Below are 25,822 nucleotides of genomic sequence, written 5' to 3'. Positions count from 1 at the left end.
TGGCAACCAAACCAGGTGCGGTGTTGGCACTCATTACAGAGGCAGCGCTGTACGAGTCACTGGGAAGCCAAAAGCAGCAATCAGCCAACCACAACCCTCTCCAAAATCAAAAGCAGGGAACAAATAACAGAAGAGGCAGCAAGGGCCCAAAGAAGAGATGCAGAAGAGACTGACGAAAAACTCCCTTTCCGCTCTCACAATCAAAATACAAAGAGGGATGAGAAGTTATGAGGAGTTGGGAAAGGCACCCCATCAAAATGTGATGAGCAGGAGATGTACATAACCTCACGGGTGAGCAGCAGGCGTGCCGGTACCCAGCACATCACGCTGCTCATTTATGGACGAATCAAGAATGCATGGGAAGGATAAAAAAACTAAATGCAAGTGGTGAACCCATAAAGGCAGCACAAAGTTAGATCCTGCACGTGGCAGAGCTGTGTGCAACAGCCTCCTCTCTTCCCCTTGCCCCTCAGCAATGATTTCACGAACCCTGCCTGCTTAGTGGAAATAGGACTGCAACTTGTGCTCAGCGAAGAAAATGTAAAATACAATTTGGACCTCCATTTCCTTGCATACTTGCAGAGATTTTTTGTAAGGAAGCTACAGACTAACTCATTCTCCTGTTTAATTAACCAAGAGACCTACACCTACAGGATTCAAGTATCCCTGTCCTTGCAGTGCCAGGGTGCTCCTGGCTGCAGCCCTTTTGTTGGACACTGCACAAGACCTGGGCTCTGTTCTCCTTCACCATCCCTATATAGAAAAAAAAAAAAATGATGGGCCTCCTTTGGGCCTCTCTTCCCATTCTGAACAAAGCTGAAATCCATTGTTCTTTCAGGCTCTAGACCGCCCATGCTGTGGGGAGCCCAGATCCCATGCGAAGGGCTTTCATCTCCAAAGGAGCCAAGGGAACAGCTGGAAAACCAAAGCAGCACTGTGCCAAGCCAGAGCTAGTCCGAAGCTCTGGTGGGTGGAACTGGTGTCTGAAGATGCCTTCTGGGAATCTAAAGGGATTAATGGGATTGTGAGTAACAAAGGGCTCCATGAAGCAAAACCATGAAGGGAGATAAGGTGTAGGCTGGAAATGTTCAGAGGCGTATCCTCAAATGCTTCAAATGAATACAATATGCATCCATTTTCCTCCTTTTTATTATTTTAAATAACTTTATTTCCTGTCTCGGATTTGTTTTCCTAGAAACCCACAGGAAACCTTCAGGATAATTAGGAGAACAGCTGCAGATAGGAAGTTAATGCTGCAATAATAAATGAATAAATACCCTAAAGCTTTTATCTTTTGATCCCAGAGCACTTAGAAGAAGTAAATAACAGAAAAGTGGAGTTATTTGTATGGGGATACGTGGTAAACCCACGGAAAATTCAGAATGACCCTTCCCATGGACACACAGGAAGAGTGTGGGCAGGATTTACTTGCAAGAAGAGCATCTCCCTCTGGACCCCACTATTAGAAGGTGTCTAGGTGTAAGAGCTAGAAGCAGCCTTCCACAAGGATTTACAGGAATTAAAAAATAACAAAACAACAAAACAAAACTCTATAGCACAGCATGATTAAAGGAGAAATTAATTATATGGCAATATATGTATTATAAGAGTGTTATACATGGCGAATACTGTTTTCAGTGGAGTCTACACTCAAAATCCATGGGGTCTGTTGAATTTAAGAAACAACCTTGCTGGATCTAGGAGATAGTTTTGCACTGCCTATAAGCAGATTTTTCCTCCAGAGAGCAAATATACGACACAATGTTCTTATTCTATATATAAAAATGTAATTTCCCTTCCTTAGGTCAGCACTGACCTTGGTGATTTCTCCACTTCCTTCAACAAAAATAATTACCATACTGAATTTATAGCCTAGAAAATTCTGAGTGTGTTGCTTCTGAAGTTTCAAAAATGGTTCTTTTTCTATTAAAGTATACTAATTACTCAAGATAAAAGTGGGAACTTTGCTTTCTTGCCAAAATTCCTGCGGTAGCTTTGTTGTTGGGTATTTCCTTGATTGGGGTGTGCTGGGGACCACTCTCCCAGCAGCCAGATTTGGAGATGCAACCTAGGAGAAGAGAGAGCTCCTCTCACCGTGGTGATGGGCACAGGCCTCCTCTTTCCTGGGAGAGCTGCCTGCAAGGCCACAGGGAGAGATGTGGAGAGAGAAGGAGGCCTGAGTGGCACCTAAAATGTCAGCAACCGAAATGTCAAATTTGAAAAAAAGTGTGGGTTTGTTCATATATTTCTATGTAAGTAAACATCTGGTATCCCTCCAGAGAATCCTGGTTCTTTGGAGAAATGCAGATGGCTGCTCTGTTCTGCACCAGCTGCAGCCTTTCAGACCATACATATAAGCAGGTTTCACTTTTAGCATCCTTGCAGAGAGTGGACAGAGTTTGAATTACTAAAGAAAATGGACTAGAGTATCAATTCTAGCCCACATCTCAAACCTATTAATAGAAGCATTTGGGAAAAGATACACGGACACATTTTTAAATTTCCTTGAGTTGGATTAGGGGAGAATATTGAAGGAGCACAGCTAAAAACTGACAATACGTTGCTGATAAATAATTATTTTGAATCAGGGTGCTTGATGTTTGTAAGGGATTTGATCCAATGATGAACAGACAATAAAATGACTTGTGACAACAATGGAATGAAAACAATCCTTATTTATGATATGTGGCTACCCACACCAGAATAAACCCAAGGTATTCTGCCCCAGAGAGTCAAAATATTACAGGCTCTAACGTAACTGCGGCATTTAACATTACCTGTCATCTCCTTAGCAAAGTTCCTAAAAGAAACTGTCCACATTTTGAACTCTTGAAAAATAATGAGGATTAGGAGACTAGAGCAGGTCATGAAGAAGCAAAAAGAGATTAAGGAAGAAACATGTGCAGAGAAGAAAAAAAAATAATAATAAAAAAAAAGCAATAAGGAAAGGATCTGTGGGTGACAGAAAACAAGGTGAATGGTACCCATCTGTGCTCCTGGTCCAGAGCTGAGCTTACATGGGGGACAGGGTCACCTGCATTTCATATTTGAGATCCCAAATTAAGTTTTTCCATGCTGGTATCAATGAAGTGCTGCATTTTGTATATAGTCATAGCTTTTCTTATTCATAAAAAATACTAACAGGAACATGTACCACTGCTCCAAACAAGAGCGTGTAAGATGATCTTTGTTGTATAATCAAAAGTCCCAGCTTCAACAACGAAAGCTAGCTAGCAGCCAGCCAAGTGAATGGGGCTTTTGTTCATTAGGGCAGTGCAGACTTTCAAATCACAGTGTCACAAACACCAAATAAACAGCTTTCATGAGATGTACACAGACAGAGAGAAATAAGGTGACAGAGTATGGTGGAAGTGATATTTCTGTCTCTACAAACAGTGCCAGAACAGCAGTGAGTCACTGTGGAGGCTTCCCCACGCTGTCTTGGCTGCAGCATCCTGCAAGAGCTGTTTTAAAGGCAAAAGGGTAGACGTCAATCTTTGATCTATCTGTTGAGGGCGATCTATTAAAGATTTAGCTAGCTGGATATCTACTCCCCTGACAGGCTGCCAAAGCCATTGCTTAGGGTAACAACCTTCTATTTGCCAGATCAATGCTGACCAGACGTCAAAAGCTCCGTCTCCTTTCATCAAATCTGCAAGTCATCCAGAAATACGTTATTAATGGTAAAAGGTAATGGTGGAAGGTTAGCGTGGGAATCACAGCAGTCATCCTTGACTATGTCAAGAAGCTGAAACGAAGAAGTCTGAGATTTCTGTCTGAAAAGAAGAGCACATTCACCCACCGGAGTGCAGTTTGATAACCTGTCTTTGTCAGGGGAAAATCTTTTTCTGATCCAGATTCTAACTTGACCATTTTTGTTGATTTGGTTGGAGGCAGGGAGAGGAAGGAGCAGCTCAAGGGAAGATCTTGGAAACATCTGTGCTCCTTGCTGAAGGCTAGGTAGCACCAGGGACATTTCTGGTGGATGTTAGGTCCCCCAGGGCCTGCCTCTGAAGGCAGGACACAGGAAAAAGGATTGGTAACTTCACCTGGTCCTTATCAGAGCCTCCCTCAGCATGTCTGTCCTTTGTGATGGCACAGATAGGCCTGTTCATTTTGCTTTAGCAGAGCCCACAGGACAGGTCCAAGAGCCCTTATTTCATCTTGCTGCTATTTGGAATCACTGAGGAAGGCATCAGCAAACTCACTGAGCCTTCCTCTTCCTATGCATCTGAGCACAAGAAGACAAAAAGTACAGGCAAGCAGTAACGTTGGCCGAATTGCCCGATATGTCTATTTAATTAGCACTTAGTATAGCTCCAAATGTTTTCTCCTTGCTTGAAGAGGAGAGAGAAGCACGTCACTGCCATTGCAGAGGGCAAGAGGGGGTTTATTGATCCTTTCACCTTAACAGTCATGGGGAAACTATTACAATGCATATCCATATGGAAAAATAGTAGTCCTGATTTTTTCTCTGTTGTACATCTCAGCAGTGTTGGTTTTGGCTTAGCAGCATTTAAACCCTCTGAATAAAAGGGAATAAAGGGGTGCTGGACACTGATTTTCTATATGCCTGCAACTCTCCCACCACTGCAGATTTTTTTTTGTGTGTGTGTGAAATTATGTCTCCATAGAAGCATACATGCAAACTAGCCATTTTCAGAGGCACAGTAATTTGGAAAATGTTCAGAAATTGCTTTAATAATTATTGACGCCATTAAGCTTCTCATTTTGTGGCAATGGAATTTTCTTGCCCCCAAAAGCACCAGTTCTGCAGGCTTTCTTTTACTTCCTTTGCTGTTATCTTTTATGAAAGTCAGTCATAAAATTAAATGTGTGCCCTCAAAAATACTTTTATCTTTACTTTTTTAAAACCAGTGTTCTTATTCTTTACATATATTTTTCCACATTAATGGGAAAATATTCCAGTAAAAACAACAACAAAAAACATACCATGACTTGCCTTGTATTTCATCTACGTAGGAAGTGAAGGAGTCAAAGATGTGCACTAAAGATTTTCAAAGCACCCATTTGACTTCTTTATGAAAATGCTTAACTTTTTCATAAAGAAGAAAAAATCCAGAGAGTCTGAAGTTTAAAAACAGAATTTAATGATCTTCTATCTAAAGCTTCTGGCTTCTCAGGCTCGATCGTTGCAATTTTTTGCCAGGCTCTCTCTTCAGTCTAATTTAATCAAAGAGAGTGGTACTAGAACACCCTGTCACCATTACTGTTCTCATCCTCTCCAACCAGAAGGCAACAACTCCCACAGAGTCCCTTGGCATGTTCTTTACAGCAAGGCTTTACCTACAGCCTAAATATATCTCACAGGGCAAAGTGCAGAGAACTATAAGTCTTATTTTGTATCTTCTCTGTGTTAAAAAGAAAAAATATATATATATACACGCATGCACACAAGAAAAATATATAAATATTTGTGTTTCTCTTCTTAAAAATTAACATTCTTAATGCATTCATTATTTGTATATAGCAGCTCTTTCCAATGAGAGCAGGGCTGCACTCTCCTTCCTTCTTTTGTGACATTACTATTGTCATGCTGTTGTCTCTAGTTTTATCAGTGACAGAAACAAATTTGCCTTATAACAGAGTTAATTATCTCTACACAGATTTAATTCTTGGCCATAGACTCAGAATCCAGGAACATATAATCTTTCACAAATCAAAGCCTATTTCTCTCTTTAATGCATCATTTACAATCTCTAGGTGATAGCATCACACCTGTATTTTAGTCCTATCTCTTCCCTATCACCTGTGCTGTGAAAAAGAAAGCATAGTCAACTTTTACTCTTTTCTATCAAGTATTTTATTGCCTGTTTATCTGGTTTGCCTTTGCGCTGCTTTTCTATTTAAGGGCCCTGGTTAAAAAATGGGAGCTGAAGAGCACCTCACAGTGGTGCTTCTCTTTGTATTTATGCAGAGCAGACCTTAGGAACGGTAAAATATCACAAGAGAAGAATGCGCCAAGTTCTCAGTTGCTTGGATTTACACAACTGACCAGCAGAAGCACTTTATAGATGAGATCTTTTTGAGCCCTGGGTTATTACTAGAGATAAATGTGGAATTTGCTGTTAGAGGTGCTCCAAGGGGACAGAATGTCTTTCTTGCTCTTCTGCGTGCACAGACAGTGCAATCCACCCACTTTCCTCATGCATACATGGGTGCACACACACACATGTAACACCTAGACATATCCTGGTTTATGGACCATTTCTCCAGCCTCTCTCACTGCAAGCTTAAGCCAGCAGCAGCAGCTTGAGCTGCTGGCCTTTCACCACCTTCCGTGCAGCTCACATGCTACTGCTGTGCCCTGTGCTACAACTATTGCACTAGCTAGCCAAAAATAGCAAAAGAAACCTAAATAGCCTCAAAAGTGGTAGAGTCAAAGGGCTTTGCAGACTGGCTATTACAAACTGCCAGGCCGATGACCTCCTATGTTTAACACCTTCTCCTCAAGCACCAGTATGAATCCTCACAGCCACTGTCTCCTGCTGTTTTGTCTCTAGCTCCTCCTGCAGGGGGTATATTTTCCTGAGCATCCTGTTTTGAAAACAAAACAAAACAAAACAAGACATAACATTACCTTACCACTACCTTAAAGTCACTGTTTACATATTTCAATAACACTGCGTTCTGAGCAACAGGTTCTCAGACTAAGTAGAGGAAGCTGCACAAACTTTGCAACTGTGATGAGTTAACCAACCCAACCATTTGGCACCAGCCATTTAGACTGACAAATGCAGGTTCTGTCAACAGTGGCATTTTAACAAGTTATTAGCATGCCTGGGTTTGTGTCTCTTGAGCTAATAATCTGATGTGCACAGCTTTTGACATTCCCACCCCCCAGTTCCAGTAGATTAAGTTAATCTCTAATTGGATATGGGTTTTGTTTGCATGTACTTGCTGCTGTTTATTATTCAAAACATTTGTCCTCTAATATATTCAGATGCATCTCTTTTCAAGACTGGGCTTTTACATTCTCTGTTACAATCTGTTTTATGGCACCGTGAACTTCTAGAATGAGATTTCGGGGAAAAAAAAAAAAAGGAAAAAAAAAAAAAAAAAAGAGAAAATAAATATATATGTTGCAAATCCTGCACTGCAAACTACAGTCCACACATCAGATTTCCCTGAGACTTGCAATCCATGCTGCAGAGCAAGGGTGCTAACTGAAGAAGCCAGCTCTAACATCTTGCTGCTATTTTGACTCAAGCTTTTTATTAAATTAGTATGTTCTCTAAGTGTAACCCGTCTCCCATATTAAAGCTTACAGAGTGCATGAAATTTAGGTATTTTCAGCAATTCTTTACTTTGTCTTCTTGTATTTAAATTTCTGATAGTTGATATAATGTTTTTTTCCTCTGTCTTTCACTTCATCTGGCACGATTGCACCAACTGTACCCAAAATGTTAAAATTAGACTATATATTAATCGTGTGTGGACTTGTATTCAAGTCAGGCTACTCAGTTAAATATGCAGCATTTTCAGGTATTTTCTTTCCCACTGCAGAGCAGTGCTTAACTCAGCAGTTCTATTTTGTGACTGGATGGACAGCCACTTGTGGTCACTCACCTTCTGAGGCCCATGATTCATAACTGTTTTTTACAGGCCTTACATCAGTTCTGCCGTAGTAAGAAAGCCAGCCACACTTTTTCATTGTTTACATGGAATGCTAATGCCTCTTCTCAGATCAGAAAGAAGAAGAAACTCGAAGACAAGTATTTAGAAACTTATTCTGCCCTCCCACAGATTGCCCCAGCACTGCTGAGTTCAATACAAATGTTTTATTTCCTTTAGAGTCACTGAGAAGAATCAGACCCTTCATTTTCAAACTGCTTCTGACTATACTGTACAGAAGCCATAATTCAGTTTCTGAATACTGATGTTAAGAAAAGCTTAAAGAATAACAGGGTGATAGCAGTTCTCCTGCCTGTCCTTCATTGCAGTGGACTCCCATGGATGGAACAAAAAGTAATCAAAAAAACAATCAACAACAACAAAAAGATGTATTAAGTAACAATATTTTCTTTTTTTTAGCTGTTCTGCTGCTTTTAACCTGTTGGAAAAGCCTATTCTTACAAGCAAATAAACGGGCCCAAAGTTTAGTAGAGATTTTTTTTCTACAGCCATTCTTCCCTACACCCACCTTCTCTTTCTCAAGCTGAGAGCACCACGGTACTGTTAAAAGCTTATGCTTTTGATCTCTGTGCAAATAAATGAGCTGAAACAAATAAAACCCAGTTCACAAGAGACTTCCAAGACATCTGGTGGAGTTATTTTTCTAAGTAATTAGACCAAGTGGTGGTGTAATTCCCAAAGGAAAGGTACCTCCTTGCTTGGTATCCTGCTATTTCTCAGAGACATCAAAACAGCAGTAAGTCCCCCTTCTCTCCTTGCATGTGACTCAAACTCTATTGATTACCAGTATTCTCAAACTGGAACAATCATATCTTTGATTTAGGCTGGTTTATAGCTCAAGTTTTAAACCTTTTTTTTTTTTTTTTTTTTTAATCATGAATGCCAGTGGCATTCTGGTACTGACTGAGGAAGGATGAGGCTCCTGTTTTTTTTTTCTTTCTTTCTTTCTTTTTTTTTTTTTTTTCTTTTCCTTGCTAGCACACTGCAGTTCTCCTTCATGTGGGCTCTATGGAGCAGGCAGAAAAAAATATAATGGAATAACAGCCAGGAGCTTGTTCTGGATCAATACACTGCCCTAAACTGTGCCCAGGTGTGCCTTCTCCTTCTTTCATGCTAGAAGATGATTAAATTTCTCTCTCTCTCTCTTTTTTTTTTTTTTTTTCTTTTTCTTTCTCCACATTTCCCAAGAAAACATCATTCTAGGAACAACCCAAATTCTCTTCAGCACTACGGGGACAATGTAATTCTTGGTCTGTGACTATGATACAGTGCAACTGCTGGGAACTTGTGGAACTGGAGAAGTGGTTCAAAGTAGGGCAGGACCCTCTACAAATCACGTTTTACTAACTGACCTGGATGTAGACACCACCTCTACACAATGCCAGCTAGTGTTCAGTAATTCCAGTTGCAGAATTCACAGCTATATCAAGAGTAAAGAAAAGTAGCTGCCATATGAATAGCTGCTAGATTACAAAGGTGGGCTTGATATTACTGCATTTTAATTCTCATCTCTCCAAGACATAATGCAAACTCACCGGAGGTTTCATCTACTCTCTCATCCACCACATGGTCCTTCTGATGAACCCATTCACTGTTGCACTTAAAATAGATCTGCGTGGCTGGGCTCGCTTTGCAGTACAGATTCACAGGCTTGTTTTTCACAATGTAAGCCTCTTCGGGTTCAATGAGAAAGTGGGGTAATGGCTCTGGAGGATCAGAAGGAAAAGTTTCTGGAAGTTCATGAAAAAAATCGTCATCTGCAAAAAAAAAAAAAAAAAAGAGACAAAAAGGACAAATGAAATACCAAAATTCAGCTGTCAAAGACTCACAAGCACTTCCTGAGTGTGCTTTTCAAATAAAAGGTTATATTAGGAGCATTCTGAGATGGAGGCTTACATGCACTGCTGTTTTCAGACTAGCAGAGATTTTTCTTTACATCCTCAGCTGTCTTCCCCCGATATGATGTGACAGGGACGTGCACTTTCACATGACCGGGAATGGTCCTTTGTTATCATCATCAGCAACACAAGCAATAAAATATTATGTTAGCGCTTGGGAGAGTTGACTGTGAAACCGTAGAAGGAAATAATAGAAACTTTTGGAAGCTTCAAGGTCACATTTCCCAATAGTGACTTATCGCTGTGCTTAATCAAGTGAATGCACATAGCTCGTATTGGCTGAGGATGTTAAAATGGGAAGGAACGTCTTTCATTTCAGATGAACAATTTGAAATTTACTGTAAGAGCAGAAGACTAAACGCATGTCCAGTCTATGCCTCTTTGTTCATTTTTCAAACTGTTAAGACTGCTAACAAAGGTGCCAGGCTATGCTTCATTTACTTTGTGGCACTCTCGTTTCTGCTTTCTTCACTAGAGAGGAAGCTGGAGCTGGGACACGGGGCACAGCAGCTGTGAAACAGTGAAACTTTGGGCCAGTATGACCCTTCCTATTGATTTAAGGAACCCGTGCACCTCCCTGGTGGTGCTGGTAATGAATAAAGTCGATGCAAGAAGTCTGGACAAGGAGGAAAAGAGTCCAACACACAGGAGGCAACACTAGCAACACATAACCCACATGCTTTCCTTTCTCTCTCTTCCCAAATCTCTCTTTCAAGCCCCTTTGTCACTTTCTGCTGGTGAAGTCTTCTACACCAGAAAGCACCAATTCAGGGGAGAATGGCCCATGTCCCGTGCACCTCCCCACATCAATGCACAAGACCATCCAAGACGCTCCCAGCAGCCACTAGATGGGGAGGCACCAACTGATGACAAACACAGCACCAACAGGCTGCCAAGTCCTGAGGGCCTCCCCCTTCCTGCCTCTGCAACAGTTATCGTTATACACAGTGACAGACATTGCAGATGATCAATAAAACAGCCCAGAACATCAAACTAAAAATACTTTGGAAGTATTTTTGTGGGAGTACTATCTCCTCCCTGCCAGTCTTCATGAAGACCAGATGTCAGACAGCTCCTTCCCTACCTGAGATATGCCTGTCACGGCTGTGTCCAGAATTACAAGGGGCAAGGAAGGCTCTCCTTCCAGCCACTGCTACTGCAGAATGAGAAGGAAAAGCAGTACCAGAGGAAGGAGCTGGGACGAGAAGGCAGCAGGGTACCCACCCACATGGCTATGTGCGGGCAGGCTGTGCCTCTTCGTCAGGGATGGGAGTACCTTACCCAGCAAGAGACTCTGGGAGCCTCTTGAACTATTTATGAAGATAGCACACATTCACCAATTTATTTATTTATTTCCATATTAATGCCCATGTGGGTATTTAAAAGGCCTGTTTCACTACAGCATCTCTCCTTCACAGTTCACACAACTGTGAAGCAGTTAGGAGAAAGGACCAGCGAGTAAGACCGGTCCTTTCAGCACGCTAGGTGAGACAACATTTGCTTTCATGACATGGAAACATATCAGAACTGAAGGAAGAGGATTTACAGCTCCCCTCATCCCCTTCTGCCTGTAACTCCCCATTTCTCCCAGTGCCTCCCTCCCTCGCTCACGCTGCTCCACAGCCACACACAGCACAGGAGCATTAGAGATGAATCATTTCCCCCGAACTGCCACAGGACGTATCTTTTTCTTCTGGTCATTTAATTGCAAATCAGTGAGCAGACAGATGGAAAGCAACAAAGCACACATATGTTTCATAATTAAACAAGAACTGCTTCACTAATTTCTGGTGACTGGAAGAATAAATGTATTTATTTTCACCACTAGATTTCTGCACGTTATCAAAGGCAATACTTGTGCTGCCCGACCAATTAACTGCATCTTAGCAAAGATGTAACTAGAAAGTCTAACAGGACAGATCAGCAAGCTGCAGGAAAGATAAAGGTTTCTTTTTAATTATTTTCTCAGTTCTGGAGAATGCGTATGAGCTTTGAGTTTCCCTTTTGTAGGTAACCGCTCCTAATTTTTAAATATTATTTTTATATTAGGAGAAGTGCCCAGTACATGGTAACCTGACCACACTTTTTGATGGTGGCTGTGGCTGCTTCTCTTCACCAGCCCGGCATCCCGTTGTCAGGTACAAGTCAGCTTTCTTATGGCTTCTTGCTATAATGACACCTTACTCTCTTTAACCAATAAATAACCAACTCTATTTTTCCATGATCTTTCTCCTTGATAACAACAGACATCTAACCCTCTCTTAAATGCTGGGGATAGAGATGGAAACCACTCACAACCTGTTACACAGAGAATGTACAGAGGCAGTCTTGTCCCTGGAAACTAGCATTTAACAACTGCATTTTTAGAAGAAATTTCACAAAGTAACTAAGAAATTATGTTCATTCAATCACTGCCCTCTTACTGTTGCTATTAGTAGCAACATTAGAGTCATTTTTTTGCAGAACAAATTCTAAAGAAGAATATCCAGAATGTGAAAGCAACTGGATTTTTGGTGTTCAGATGAAAAAGGCCTGCAAAGTGAATCCTACCTCCAGCAGCATTCAGGGTCCCTCACTCCTGCTATTCCCTGCTAAAAGGCAAGAGGAGGCTTTACCAGCCTGCATGGATCGTGGCTGGAACATCCCAAGAGGGCATGTGCTGGGGATGTGCTGCTGCATGAGACACATCACTGCTCCCCTCCTGTGCAGCCAGCACCACGGACCCAGCCAGAGTCACGAGGCAGCGGTTTGAGGGCAAAACACAGGATACTGATTGGATTTGGAACCAAATTTGGATTGAAAACTTGCTTTCCATTTTGTAAATGGGAATTATATATTATCTTGCTTCCATTGTGGTGCTTGCAGCAATGTGAGGGCATAGTTATAATGGCAGTGTAAATATATAACAATATTCCAAAAAATCAAACACATTTACCCCTGAAAATGTCAATATCGGTTATTTGGCTGTGTCGAGATTTTTTGCAACTCTATAAAACAAGCTTTTAGCAGAACTGAAGTAACTTCCAATGATTTAATGAACACTTCCATCAACGTGTCTCCTCACCAGTTCTAGTAAAACACAGGTCATTCCTCTGCCCAAAAGAAGTTGAAGCTCTCACTTATTTTATTTTATTTTATTTTATTATTTTTTTTTTTTTCCAGGATCACTGTCTTACAGCCATGTGGTCTAGTGGGTCTGCTTCTATAATGCAGATGGAGGTCAGCTCTCACTGTGTGCTTCATCTCCATTCAAGAGGATAAATCTTGCCCAAGTATTTGATCTCAATCTTCCTGATGGTTATAGCTGTTTATTTAAAATTTTCATCTCCCAATTGCACAACAAAGCAGCAAGCTTTATACATCTTTTATCTCACTCTCCTAAGGAGTTAGACATTTTTTTTTTTATCTGTCTGGTGGAAAGCAAACAAAGAAACAAATTAAACCATTTGGGAGTAATCTGGGAGTGTAGAAACAAACACTAAAACTTCATGTACTTGATTGCCAATCATCCTGTCATGGTCTTGCTCCCCTTACAACCTTGATCAAATACAATATGAAGCACACACACTTCTACCCAGTTATAACAAGTCCCCTTTTGTGCTCAGCAACTTTGAGCTGCAAGTTTACTTCTGCAATATGTCACATTCATCTTTATTTTCACATAATAAAGTGTGCTACCCATCTGTTGTTATTGACTGATTTGTATTAGCAAGACAAAAGACCTGATTAATGGTACTGCTAAACTGGTTTCACTCGTGCAATTCATTCATATTGAGAAAGTGAATTTTAAAAAGCGTTTTTAATCTATAAATTTAATTTGGAATTTATATTTTTGTTGCTGGCCTGAATTAAGACACAACTTTTTATCTGCTGTCTGTAGTATTTGACAACTATATATATATTTTAAATGCAAGTCGAATGCAGAAGGTATGGGAACAGGTGAAGTGTCACTGAAATTGGCATTGATAGGAGCTGGCACAGAATGTCCCATGTAGGAGCTTCAGCTTAATTTTAGTTTAATTGTCTCTGATGCTAAAACAAATCTCTGTCTGAGCCAAGAGCCTTTTAATGTTAAGCAAGTTCTATATTCTTTTCATGCACTTGTTTGCAAAACTGTACAGTTTAGCTCTTCAAGCATAACAAGTGGGAAAGGAGATTTTATGGTATGCTTCCCATTTTATGGACCAGTATCCCTGCTCTAATCCGTGGCAGGAAAATATTGTGCTCTGTACACCGATCTATTCATCTCTAGATCACTAGTTTTATTACTATATATCAAGCTTTAATTCTCATCAGCCCGGCATCTAACTCCCTATATTTCTGAACTGCGAGCCTTACACTATTATTGCTTAGATCATAATAGATTGGACCATTATCTCCTCGTGTGAGACCTGCAGCAAATTCTTCTCAAATGGAATTTACTTCGGAATGAGTCAAGAGCAATTTCAAACAAATGGCTGCAAAGCTAATTCCATTTGCATTTGGATGCCCATCACTCGGCAAGATCGTTCCCCGTGCATTGCAAGGAAGGCAGCTGGAGTTAACTGTATGGATGGGATTTCTCTTTGGTTTTTAATGTTATGATTAAAAAGCTTTCTAGAGCAACAAGTACTGTTTACTGTGAAATTAACAGCAGGTGCTAGCTGGGGAAGACAGCTTTATCAGAATGGAGGCAATGGTTTGTTTTACACGGCGTGCATTTTCAGGAAAGGAAAATTGCTCAGCTGTAAGTCCTTTGGTCACAGAGTTTTCTTTTATCCCGAGAAGGGCACGCCATATCATGGTGCCACCAGATGGGAAGCAAGGAAGCAAGAAATTCTGTATGCTCTACAGCCTGCCTCCACCTTAATGCTGCCTGAGCTATGAAACTGTGCTACGAAAATTAGGCCAAATTGTATGAGAAGTGAGAGCAAACGGGACTTCAAAGAGGCAGCGAGATGTGATGTGTAAGCAAGAAATAAGCTGATGAAGAGAATTATTGGTGAGTAACTGCCTTGCTGGGGGTTTCTCTTGTTCCTGCCCCATCCCTGGAGACCACTCACAGGGAGAGATGGGCACAGCAAAGGGTAGCCTGCACCCTGAAGGACAAAGCACATTTTCCTGCCTTGCTCTATGGAGGAAGAGGAGGAGGGTGGCTTTCTCAGCACTATATCCTCTGTCAGCCCTGCACCAAGCTGATTGCAAGGAGGGCACACAATAAGGCAATCACACGTTATTCTGCACTATCTCAGAAGTGGAAGATTTCACCAAATAGCCTGGGAAGATTATCACAGCATCATATTTGGCCAGCCTGGGAGGCACAGGCTGATATCTGCTTGCTCTGAGCTGAATGCACTGCAGGCCTTTACATGTCTAAAGAGGAGACTTGGTTTTGTGGCAGCCCACAAACAAGATGCTCGCTGAACCTTGCTGAACTCTCCTGGGAACAAGGTCAAGGGAATTTCAGACTCACATTTACTGAGCACCCACAAAATTAAATGCTCTTTTCGGCAGGGAAAACAGAGTGCAGGGAAAAGTGATAGAAAAATCGATAGGGCATGCAACGTTCATCTTTTTTGGGTGAGTTCAGTCCTGAAACTGAATAAATAAATACCACAAAGAGGAATGAATTGCCCCCACATCCACAAGGCCCCAGTGAAGACAATCCTAGCAGACCTCAGCTTAACTACATGTCTCCAGGAGGATAAATGCACGTACTGCATGCATGTAGAGAACAAGGACCACATCCACATGTAGACCAGAAGGCGGTAGGGCTATAGTCTACCCCCAAAATACACATACGTCAAACAAAAAAAAGCAAACACATCTTTTCTGTCCCTCCTTTACCCTCAGCAAAGGAAGCAATATCAACATAGACATAGGAAACAATGCACAGGATGAGCATCTAAGGCTTCAGACACACTGGTTTGTTGGCTCAACTGAAGAGTCCAGGAAGGAGGTTTCTGTTGCTCAGTGACAGACCTACTACACTGACCATAATAAGTGGATAGATAGATGAACAAATAAATAAATAAATAGGCTATCGGAGGTGTGATACAGTAACCCTGTTCATTACATCCATCTTACCTTGGCTAACCTCTCAGCAAGCTGGAAAGAGCTGAAGGGGAAAAGAAAGCACCACGCTTTCCCTTACAACAACAGCACACAGCTCGAGATGGGACAGGGTGGCTGCTAAACCGAGAGCAATGGTTCAATGATTCCACAGCTGCAGAAGCAAAAGAGCCACCATGGGTGCTCCTGTCCTGCAGCACTGCAGCCAACAGAGACCCCTCCTGTTGCACCCTTCACTCCATGCTTCTATTTCACATGGATGTTGTATGGTTAGATATGAAACCAAAGGAAGAGGAAGGTGAAAGAGCATACGGTTATCACTGCCATGGCCAGCATGGACACACTGCACAACCAGACTACCTACAGCAATCAGCTTTTACTCTGTTTCCTCCACTTTGACAGCACCACCTCCTTCTCCTCCCACATCAATGCTTGGAACATAATTCGGCCTGGCTTAGCCTTGTACAACTGCACTGATGGTAATCTAGTCAGATCTGCTTCACATCTGAGTAAGGAAAAGAAGATTTAGTTCTCAAGTAGGAAAATAATTTTATTTTTAATCAAATGCACTAAATGGTGTGTACCAGCTCTAAGCGACATGCAAGCTTTATATTATTGCCTGGAAAAAATGCATTTTCTTCCAGTTCATTTAATTCATAATGATAATTAAAGTTTCTGTTTCTCCTGAGGCCGATGGCAGTTTTATCATCACTCAGATCAGAGGCAAACCAAAACCAAAACGTGTCCTCAAAATGATTCTCACAGCCTTCTGTAAGAGAGTTTTTTATACATCATGTTACTAATCCAAAACAAAAGTTGTGGGTACATACACAGATGTGACACTTAAAGTGCTGTATCTGTAACTTTACCATTGCCTGGAGGCAAACTCCATTAGTCTACAACCTGCTGCCTAAACATGCAAGAGACGGCACAGGTACTTGTTAGCATTGGAGCAAGTATAGGAAAAAGCCAGAACATAGCATGATTTCACACAAGGTGATGAAAATACTTTAGCATGTGAAAAGCATCAAGCTGTTCTTTGTGCAGGAAGGTTTAAAATAATTGTTAATACAAGAAATCCAATGAAGTAATCTGCAAGGTATGTTGTGAGGCTGCCTAACCATGTAAATAGATAAATAAAGATGGAGGAGAGGCTGACTTAGTACTAAAAGTGTGAAATGTTGAGTGAAGAGGCAAAACTCCTGTCTCTCTGCTGTCCTGCCCTGTGCACTGCCAGTCACCTCCTCCTCTGCAATACATTCATTAATTCTGGTGGAAACTTTGTTTTTGTGCCTGTAGAGAGCTACTGGATGGGGTTGGCTCAGGTACAATGCCAAGGCTATCAGCTCTGCAGCACCTGAGAGTAAAAGAGCAATGCTTCTGCAAACCACAAATGGCATCAGTGACTTTTTTTTTTTTGTAATTATTATTTTGTGTAAGATCACTCTCTTTTCTCCTGTTGCTTTTCCTCTCCATTTCTTTCGAATGAATAAAATATTCATGCTTTAAAAAAAAAAAAAAAAAAAAAAAAAAAAAGAAAAGAAAAGAAAAGAAAAGAAAAGAAAAAAGAAAATAGGTTGCAGACTGCCTCAGAAACTTTATCTCCCTTACTCTGTCAAGTAAGAAAAACAGAGAGAATAACAAAAACTGTGAGTTCAGTGAGCACATATGCTGTATTCCATAGGAGTGAGCTCCGGGCATTCAGCCTACTTACAAAACTGAAACGGCTCCTGTTAGACATGGCTGTGCCGGCAGAATTCAGGCAGTTGGGCTGCTCACTCTCGCTACGTTTCTTTGGTATGAATGCTACATACGAACAGTGAAGGAACAGGATCAGATGATGGCTGCAAAACTGAAACGCATTTTTCCTTTTGGGCTCTAGTTAGCAAAGAGTCCGTATGATGGCATGGGATCCCTTCCCAACCACCTGCACAGCAAAGTCTAATTTGAAACATTTCTGCCCCAGCTTCCATTAGTAGTCATAATGGTTGACACAGGGTCAAAAAATTATTAAACCTCTGAGGAGCATCATTTCCTCTTCAGTGTTAGGCTTCACTTTTCTTTGACACATTAGTCCTGAAGCAGCTCCAGGCTCTTGACCTCTCCTTTAACCCTGATAACTAATTAAAGATGGACAAGGCTTAGGCTAAAATACTTTTTGTTAAACCTATTCATTCTCAAGTCCCCTTCAGGCACTCCCTGTCACACAGGACAGAGCCTGACATATTTACATGAAGATGAAAGTAGGTGCCTGGTACAATAATACGAAAACCCTCTTTTTACAAGACCTAACTTAACCTTTGTGGTTAGAAGGTAGGATGCATTTTATAGCACATAAAATATATTCTCGACACATACTGGAAACAAGTTTCTTGGGTATAGTCCAAAGCATACAATTCAGGAAAAATCTGAGGATAATTAACTCTGTGTGCATTTTTAAAATTAAAATTTCAGACACAGGTTCCTCATCTGACTGCTATGTCAACTGTCTGAACACGATGTCCTGAGTACAACAAAAAAACGAAGAGCTGATCCTGCTTTTTCTCATGTGAGGATCCGTAGGGCTCTTTCATGTCTTGGAAATAATAACAGAGCTCAGACTACAGAGTCGTCAGTTGTAGGCACATAGATTTTTGGGCCAGTGGTAAATTATAGCATCCAACACAACTTGGTTTAATATAAATCAATCTGTATACTGCATATTGTTGATGGCTGGAGCACATACTGCCAGCTTGAGAGAGGATCTATAACTGGATGCAGTACTTTGAAAATGCTTTCTTAGCTTTTTATGTTGTTTCATATTAATAATTAAGCTTGCTTCTTGCATCAGTATGCTAGGGTTAAAACATCAGTCCTTTGGTTTTACCAAGAATGGCTTCTTTTATCCTTACTTTTCTCATTATATTAAAACTGCTGCAGAGCTCTGCTCCTAGATTTCTAATACTTATAATGCAAGCTTTTTTTTATTTTTTTTTATTATTTTTTTTTTTTTCTCAGCAAAGGGTGATGATCAACATCTTGTGTTTAAGAAAACTGAGGTCTAGTGGGATGTTACGGATCCCAATTCCATGTGCTGTCTGAAGTTCCCTGTTAATCTGATCAGCAGGGCCACTCCATCCCAGAGAAACACAGGATGCTTGCCCGTGCCTAAAACAAGAGCTCAGTGGGATGGCACTGAGCTAAGTAAGACCCAGGGAATGGAAATTCCTGTGTAAACATGGGGAAATCTGCCCTGTCAGGTTCAGGGTCCCATCCGCAAAATGGATGTAGCAGCCTAGTAGGTGGCACACTGAAGGCACTACCTTCACAACGGAGTATACAACTCAGCACTCTCATTCTTTCCTCAAAATTCTCCAAAATACCTCAGTCAGTATTGTTTACTACACAGCCGACAGCAGTTACACAAAGGACCATAACTGAAGTTATGTTTACAGAACCACTAGGGAATAAATCCTGGCTGTTTCAGAACCAATGCAAGCTCTGCCAGCGATTTGTACAGCACTGGGTTGTTCTCTGAGCCCCTGAGCTCCTGCAATAACCTCCTGCTTTCATGTTGGTCTCCTTCTGTACCCATGGAGCAGCTGAGGAGAAGGATTTGGAGCAGGAGCCTGATCCTGGGTGCTCTGAAGATCTCTCTCCATGAGCTAGGGGTGTCCTGATGGGACTGCTGTCCTGAGACTAACATTAGTCCTCATGAATATCTACTGATTCATTATTTTCTTCCCTGGATCTTAATGACATTATTATTGGTCTGGTGCTAGTTACCTAATTTCATCCACAGTGATTTTTTCAAGAACCATAAATTATTTGTAGGATGGTGATTTATCCCAGCAGAAGTCCAAATTGAATTAGAAATCCATTAGCTAAATTCTGAGCAGGAGCTTCTGGGGAGAAGGGGAAGGGGAGGGAGGTAGCTTGGGAATCTGAGCACCAGATGTAGAAACGAGGAAAAAAATCCTTAAAAGAACTAGGAAAGGGAAGATAAAAGATGAATATCATCTTATTGAATTAAACACACAGGTATTTAGGCAGCCAGATGGAAGAACACAGATTATTGCCTAGGATCAGAAACATGACTCAGGCATTTATTTATTTATTTAGACTAGCAATTGGCTTTGTAAGTACACAAGTCTTTGTAAGCAGATGAAAAGCAGAGGCCTGCTTGCACATCATGCTTGCGTTCATGCAAATAACAACAGATTGTGTGTACTATATATACTAATAAAGCTAATAATAAGGTGTTCAACCAAATCTTAATGCAAAATAATCATCTGAATTCCTCCCTCTGAGGGAAAATGAAAGCAAGAAAGGCTTGTTTACTTTGGAAACTTTCTGGGTGATTTAATCAGCTATGGTCCTCCATGTAGAGCTCGTTTATTTGAGGAGACACAGGGACAATGTCTCCCTTTGAGCACAAGCTTATTTACAGGAGAGAACATCCTCTCCTCTTGCCATTCTGCCCCTACCACCAGCAGATTTGGCAATGAAGGCAGGTGGAAGGGTAATGCAGCTAGTTCATTGACATTACCATCCTATTCTTTTCTGCAGCTGGAAACTGATGGACAGATCCCAGAGCCCACGGAGGGATACTGCAGCACAGACCCTCTCATTCTGCATCCACAGAGTTATTTCAGCAGTCCATGAAAGGGCTGACATATTTGGTTACAGATTGCAAATTTCCTCCTGCAGTGACTAATTTCATCGATGCTCATTTCCTAAGTCTTGCTGATTTCTTACTCTCAAATTCTCAAACAATTAAAAAACTCCTAGCACTTAAAGAGCAACCTGAGGCAGCAGCCTCCTGGCTCTTGCTTTACCCTCAGCACAAACTTCAGCCCCAAAGACCATGAAGTATCACCCCTTCCATCATCAGGAGTGCCCAAGATAGCTCAAACATAAGTTGTTGAGACCAAATATAATACTCAGTGCTAACGGGAAGATCTGACTTCTGAATCACAGTGCGCAAGGCTCCAGTATCAGCAAAACATGCAGTCACCTTTCCTAGCCAAACCCCTACTCTTTGCCTCCAAATCTTTTCAAGTTCACTTCATGGCCACTAAAAAAAAGAATGAACAGGGAAAGGAAAAGAAAATTAAACATTGTCTAAATACTGAGTAATCATCATTACAACTGGAAATGGCAGTTTAATTAGAGAAACCCTCAGGAAATGCTGTGAACAGATCCATCACTGGTGTTTTGTGGAAAAGTAGACAGCTCTGTTTTTCAGAGACTGGCGGCCTAAGTTTAATTCCTGGATCTTGCTCCCTTCCTCATCTGTAAATAGTTTCTTGTCTACCACATCCATTTTTAATATATGTTTCCTACAAAGACAAGATACCTCTTAATATGCCAACAGAAAATGTCAGTGATAGTGAGGCTTCAGATCCTGAAAAGACAGTAGAAGAGTCACTGCCAAGATGTTTCTCATCAGCGCTGTGAATTGCTTTGGACCAAATCAGAAGCACTCCAAAACTGAAATTATAGGTCAGACATGGATATTATTGTATTTCCTTTCCAGTATCAATAGCTGAAAGCACACACACAGAAAGTGAAAGAAAGGCTGCTTGAAGCATTTCTGAACTTGACCACCTCTAGTAGTACAGGTAAAAAATGCTGGAAGTTGTCTAGCTTTGTTCTGTAGATGTCAAAGGTGCTAATGCACTGTATAGTACTCGAGAACATGTCTTTTAGCCAGTGTTAAACTGGTCCTTAAAAGTGTGTCGCTGGTATTAGGATACAGAGTCATCTATACCCGTCATTGACTCTCCTTTGTCTAAAGAACGTGGTACGGCTAAATAATAATGCACATTATTCAAAGAAATTGCATTTGCTTGTGTCTCTGTCTAGTCCAAAAATGCAAATCTTTGAGGTCTGAACTCCCTGCACAGGTAGCTCTGCTACCTGTGCCAGAGCCTTGGCCCTCACCAGAAGAGAATGGATACCTTTGGGTTTGATTTTTACATACAGACTCGCATTCAAAAAGACAACACAGCAATGTCAATGAATGAATCCAAAACAAAAAGAAAAAGAAACATTGTCAAGGAATAATGGAAATACAATTCATTTGCAGGCTTTGCTGGACATGTTTTGTACTGCTATATGGTATTTATTTATCAGCACTCCTCAGCAGGTCAGATCCAAGCTGGGGAGCAATGAATCAGTGCTCTAATCTCCCTCTGCATCATCCCCAGCCTTTCTGAGGAAGCTGATATCCAGCCCCAGTGGAATCTGTCGAGTCCTGATCATAAATGCCATCACAAGAAAAACACAGAACTAAGCTATTTGACTGATTTGAGCATAAAGCACAAATATTTTAACCCTACTTTCTGCTTCCTCACCTCTGACCTTCTTCAGCCCTTTTCTTGCTTGGGGTTTCTGTTCTATCTTTTATTCCCCATGTGGATCCTCTTATTTTTTTCCTCAATGCATTTTTTTTTTTTTTCACCTGACTGGTCAAGAATCCCCCTGCATTACAAATGGAAAAGATTCATAGCCAGGAAGAGGAAACAGAAAATGACTGTAGACAGGAGTGCTCCCAAAAGCCAGCATTTAACCTAACTATTTGTATCTACTTTTATGACTCTCAGAAAAATTAACTGCATATTTTACCCACACTCATGCAAATCCATCCATGCAGTAGTAATAACTATAATATTCAAATAAACTAATAAGGCAAAAGTTAATCTGTTTTATTCTAGTGCCTAACCAAACACTACAGTTTAAAGTGGTTCTCCACTTAAACAGCTTTTACTGCTACTTACTTGGTAAAATTGGCTTGAACAGCACAAGCCGATTTTGACATTAGGTAGTTTCATTCAGTAGGTTTCTAATTTATGACCAGCACAACACAATATTATTAAATCAAACATCTGTAAATTTGTAGTAAAAAGTCCCATTCTGTGATTGTACAAGTCTTGGAGCAGAAAGAGTAGAAAACATATAGCATTAATTACTAGCCATAGTATGTGAAGGCTTTACACCAAAAAAAAATCATTTGCAATGGTTCAATTTTACCCTCTGAGCTACATATCCTTTAACGAGGCAAAATTACAGCATACAAGCAAATTAATATCTAAATTAAAACAGCAGCTGTGCACTTGGGTAGTAATTGTATTCAAGAAACCTCAGAAGCTCTCTGTTAATACTTAGAGAGAGGGGTGTATTTTGGTTGGATTCCCACTGTACTTGGAGCTGATGCCAAAACACATTACAGCACAGCTGAAAACAGGTATTGTAAGAGCAAGACAGTCAGCATTTTGCCTCGGGAGTCTGGGCTGTCGCTTCCTGTTAATGAACAAAACCTCTGTTAGCTGAGCTGCTTCATTCCCAAAGCCACCTCTGCTGTTTGGCAACATGTAGTGCTCTCACCCCATCCCCACTCAACAGAGGACAACACTTTCTACCACTGTAAATTTAATCTGAATCCACACATACGCACACAAAAACAAGCAAACAAAAACCAAAAGAAAAAAACAAAACAAAAACAACAACAGCAAAAAAACACCAAGAATACAAACTACTATTACATTAAACTTTGTTGATATGTTGAAGTTAGACTGCTCTGCATGACCACCCAGAGCAGGCTGCCCAGGACCACATCCAGGAGGCGTTTTTTAGGACCTCTAAGGAGGGAGACTCCACAACGTCTCTGGGAAAGCTATGCCAGTGCTCAGTTACCCACAAAGACTTGTTCTCCTCCAGGGTCCTCCTTCCCTTGTTGGACTGTCTATGCTCTGTCGAGGTAAGTAGAAGCCCAGATTTGGAAGGTAATTGGGTATTGGTATTGCACCCACCGCAGAGATAAGTTACCAACCTGTTTCTTCACCATGCCACTTCCAATGGCTTCTGTCAGGATTTTTCCCCCATGGCATCCCTCAGATAATGGCACCTGAAGGCTTGGAAAGGAGATGCCCTGTGCCATCCCTGTTGTCTCCACACTGGCCACAGCTACCACTAGCATTTGGCCCTATGGATTGTGGCACCTCCTGGCTTCAAATTCCCCTGATCTACTACTCCTAGGTGAAAAAATGTCAATATTCTAAGGATATACTCAATGTATGTACAGATAAACTTGGATGGGGAAGGAGAGGGTTAGCAGCAGGAGCAGAGAACAAGTTGCTGTACATGACAGTTCATTTCTGGATAGCTAAGGAGATTAATGCCTTAACCTGCTGCTCATGCATTACTGTCCCCAGCCACACAGAGATGAAATGCTGTCATGTACAGCGACTTGCTCTTCATTGCTCAAGCGGAGAGAGATCATGCAGCCACTGCTCTGCTGAACCCCAAGCCCTGGCACACAATGTTTAATTAAGAAAAGCATGAATAGGAAACGCAATTCGTCTTTAAATAATGTACTGTAAATGCTCCATCTCCAACAACTTGATGAAAAGTGTAAAAAATGACACAGCCATAAAATATCTTAGCGTGGTTTTCAGCAGTCAACTATGAAAAGAGTCTTCTCTATCTTTGTTAAATAAATAACATCAGAGATTATTGTCCAAATCTTTCTTCATATTTGTTACACTTTCCCTGGTTGTTATTATCGCTCTTATCATCTGCTTTTTCTAATATCTTCTTAGAAATCTGAAAATAACTTTTCCCCAGACACCTTTTTTGAAATTTGTATTTATAACATAAATTAAGTACAAGAAAAAAAAAAAAGCTAGTCAAAAAACTGACACATCAGACAATTTCTGCAAGTGCACAGTAATCCTGTGCCAGAAAATGTGTCCATCTCATCTGTGATCTCTTGTTCCCCACACATGATGGAGACAAAGATGGTATTTCCCTTTCCCTTTTCCTTCCCCCTTCCCTTTCCCTTTTCTCTCCCCCACCCCCCCACTTTAAAAAACAGTAAAATAAAATATTATTTATTTATTTATTTACAGGGGAATGTTGTCATACTGGAAGCCAGCTGAATCAGGAATCAAAAACGTTTTTTCTGAAACCTCAGTCTAGTGTGATCTCTAATAATCACTTGGACAAACTTTTCTAGGGGTAGGGTTATCACTTTGAATTGAGATTTTTTGTCACAGCCTAGAGAGTTTAGATTCCACTCTTCATTTAAAACAGCTTGCCTAGCATTACCAAGTTGCTTTAAAAGATTGAACCTTACCTCTGAAGCAATCTAACCTGGTGTTAAATGTTGAAGCTGCAGATTGTGGACAATGTAGATGCTAAGATACATGCAACAGAAAAGTGTTTATTATAAAGCTAGCAAAAGCACAAACTAATGTCACAACTCTTGGGTATCATTTGACTTTTAAAGTGAGAACTTGCATCTTTAGCATCCTTAGACTAAAAAGAATCATGGAATCACAGAATCATCTAGGTTGGAAGAGATCTCCAAGATCACCCAGTCCAACCTCTGCAGATCAACACATGCACCTAACTTGGTGTCATCTGCAAACGTACTGAGGGTGCACTTGATCCCCTCATCCAGATCATTGATAAAGATATTAAAGAGAACTGGCCCCAGTACTGAGCCCTGAGGGAATCCACTAGTGACCGGCCTCCAACTGGATTTGACTCCATCGCCACAACTCTTTGGGCCCGACTACCCAGCCAGTTTCTAACCCAGCGAAGTGTATGCCAGCCCAAGCCAAGAGCAGCCAGTTTCTTGAGGAGAATGCTGTGGGAAACGGTGTCAAAAGCCTTACTGAAGTCAAGGTAGACTACATCCACAGCCTTTCTCTCATCCACTAAGCGTGTCACTTTGTCATAGAAGGAGACCAGGTTCGTCAAGCAGGACCTGCCGTTCATAAACCCATGCTGACTGGGCCCGATCACCTGCTTGCGCTGCAAGTGCCGCGTGATGACACTCAAGATGATCTGTTCCGTGAGCTTCCCTGGCACTGAGGTCAAACTAACAGGCCTATAGTTCCCCGGGTCTGCCCTCTGGTCCTTCTTGTAGATGGGCGTCACGTTTGCTAGCCACCAGTTGACTGGGACCTCCCCTGATAGCCAGGACTGCTGATAAATGATGGAAAGCGTCTTGGCCAGCTCCTCCGCCAGTTCTCTCAGCACCCTCGGGTGGAACCCACCCGGCCCATCAACTTGTGTACATCTAAGTGCTGTAGCAGGTCACCAAACATTTCCTCATGAATAGTGAGGGCCACATGCTGCTCCCCATCCCCTTCCACCAGATCAGGGTACTGGGTACCCAGAGAGCAACTGGTTTTGCTGCTAAAGACTGAGGCAAAAAAGGCATTAAA

The 25,822-nt window shown here is 41.3% G+C and overlaps 1 protein-coding gene across 2 annotated transcripts in view; it reads right to left on the bottom strand.

Moving 5' to 3' along the window:
• The window catches only part of UNC5C (unc-5 netrin receptor C), a 243,023-nt gene that overhangs the window by 75,653 nt on the left and 141,548 nt on the right, over positions 1–25,822 (bottom strand). For both annotated transcript variants that reach the window (XM_082759773.1, XM_082759774.1), the window contains exon 2: positions 9,192–9,413. In XM_082759773.1, coding sequence (XP_082615899.1) covers positions 9,192–9,413 — 222 coding nt within the window. The remainder of the gene's footprint in view (positions 1–9,191; positions 9,414–25,822) is intronic.

Source organism: Aythya marila, assembly GCF_965140915.1.
Source record: "Aythya marila genome assembly, chromosome: 4".
Taxonomy (NCBI): domain Eukaryota; kingdom Metazoa; phylum Chordata; class Aves; order Anseriformes; family Anatidae; genus Aythya; species Aythya marila.
Note: the sequence above shows the minus strand (reverse complement) of the source record. Positions and strands in the feature narration are given on the sequence as shown.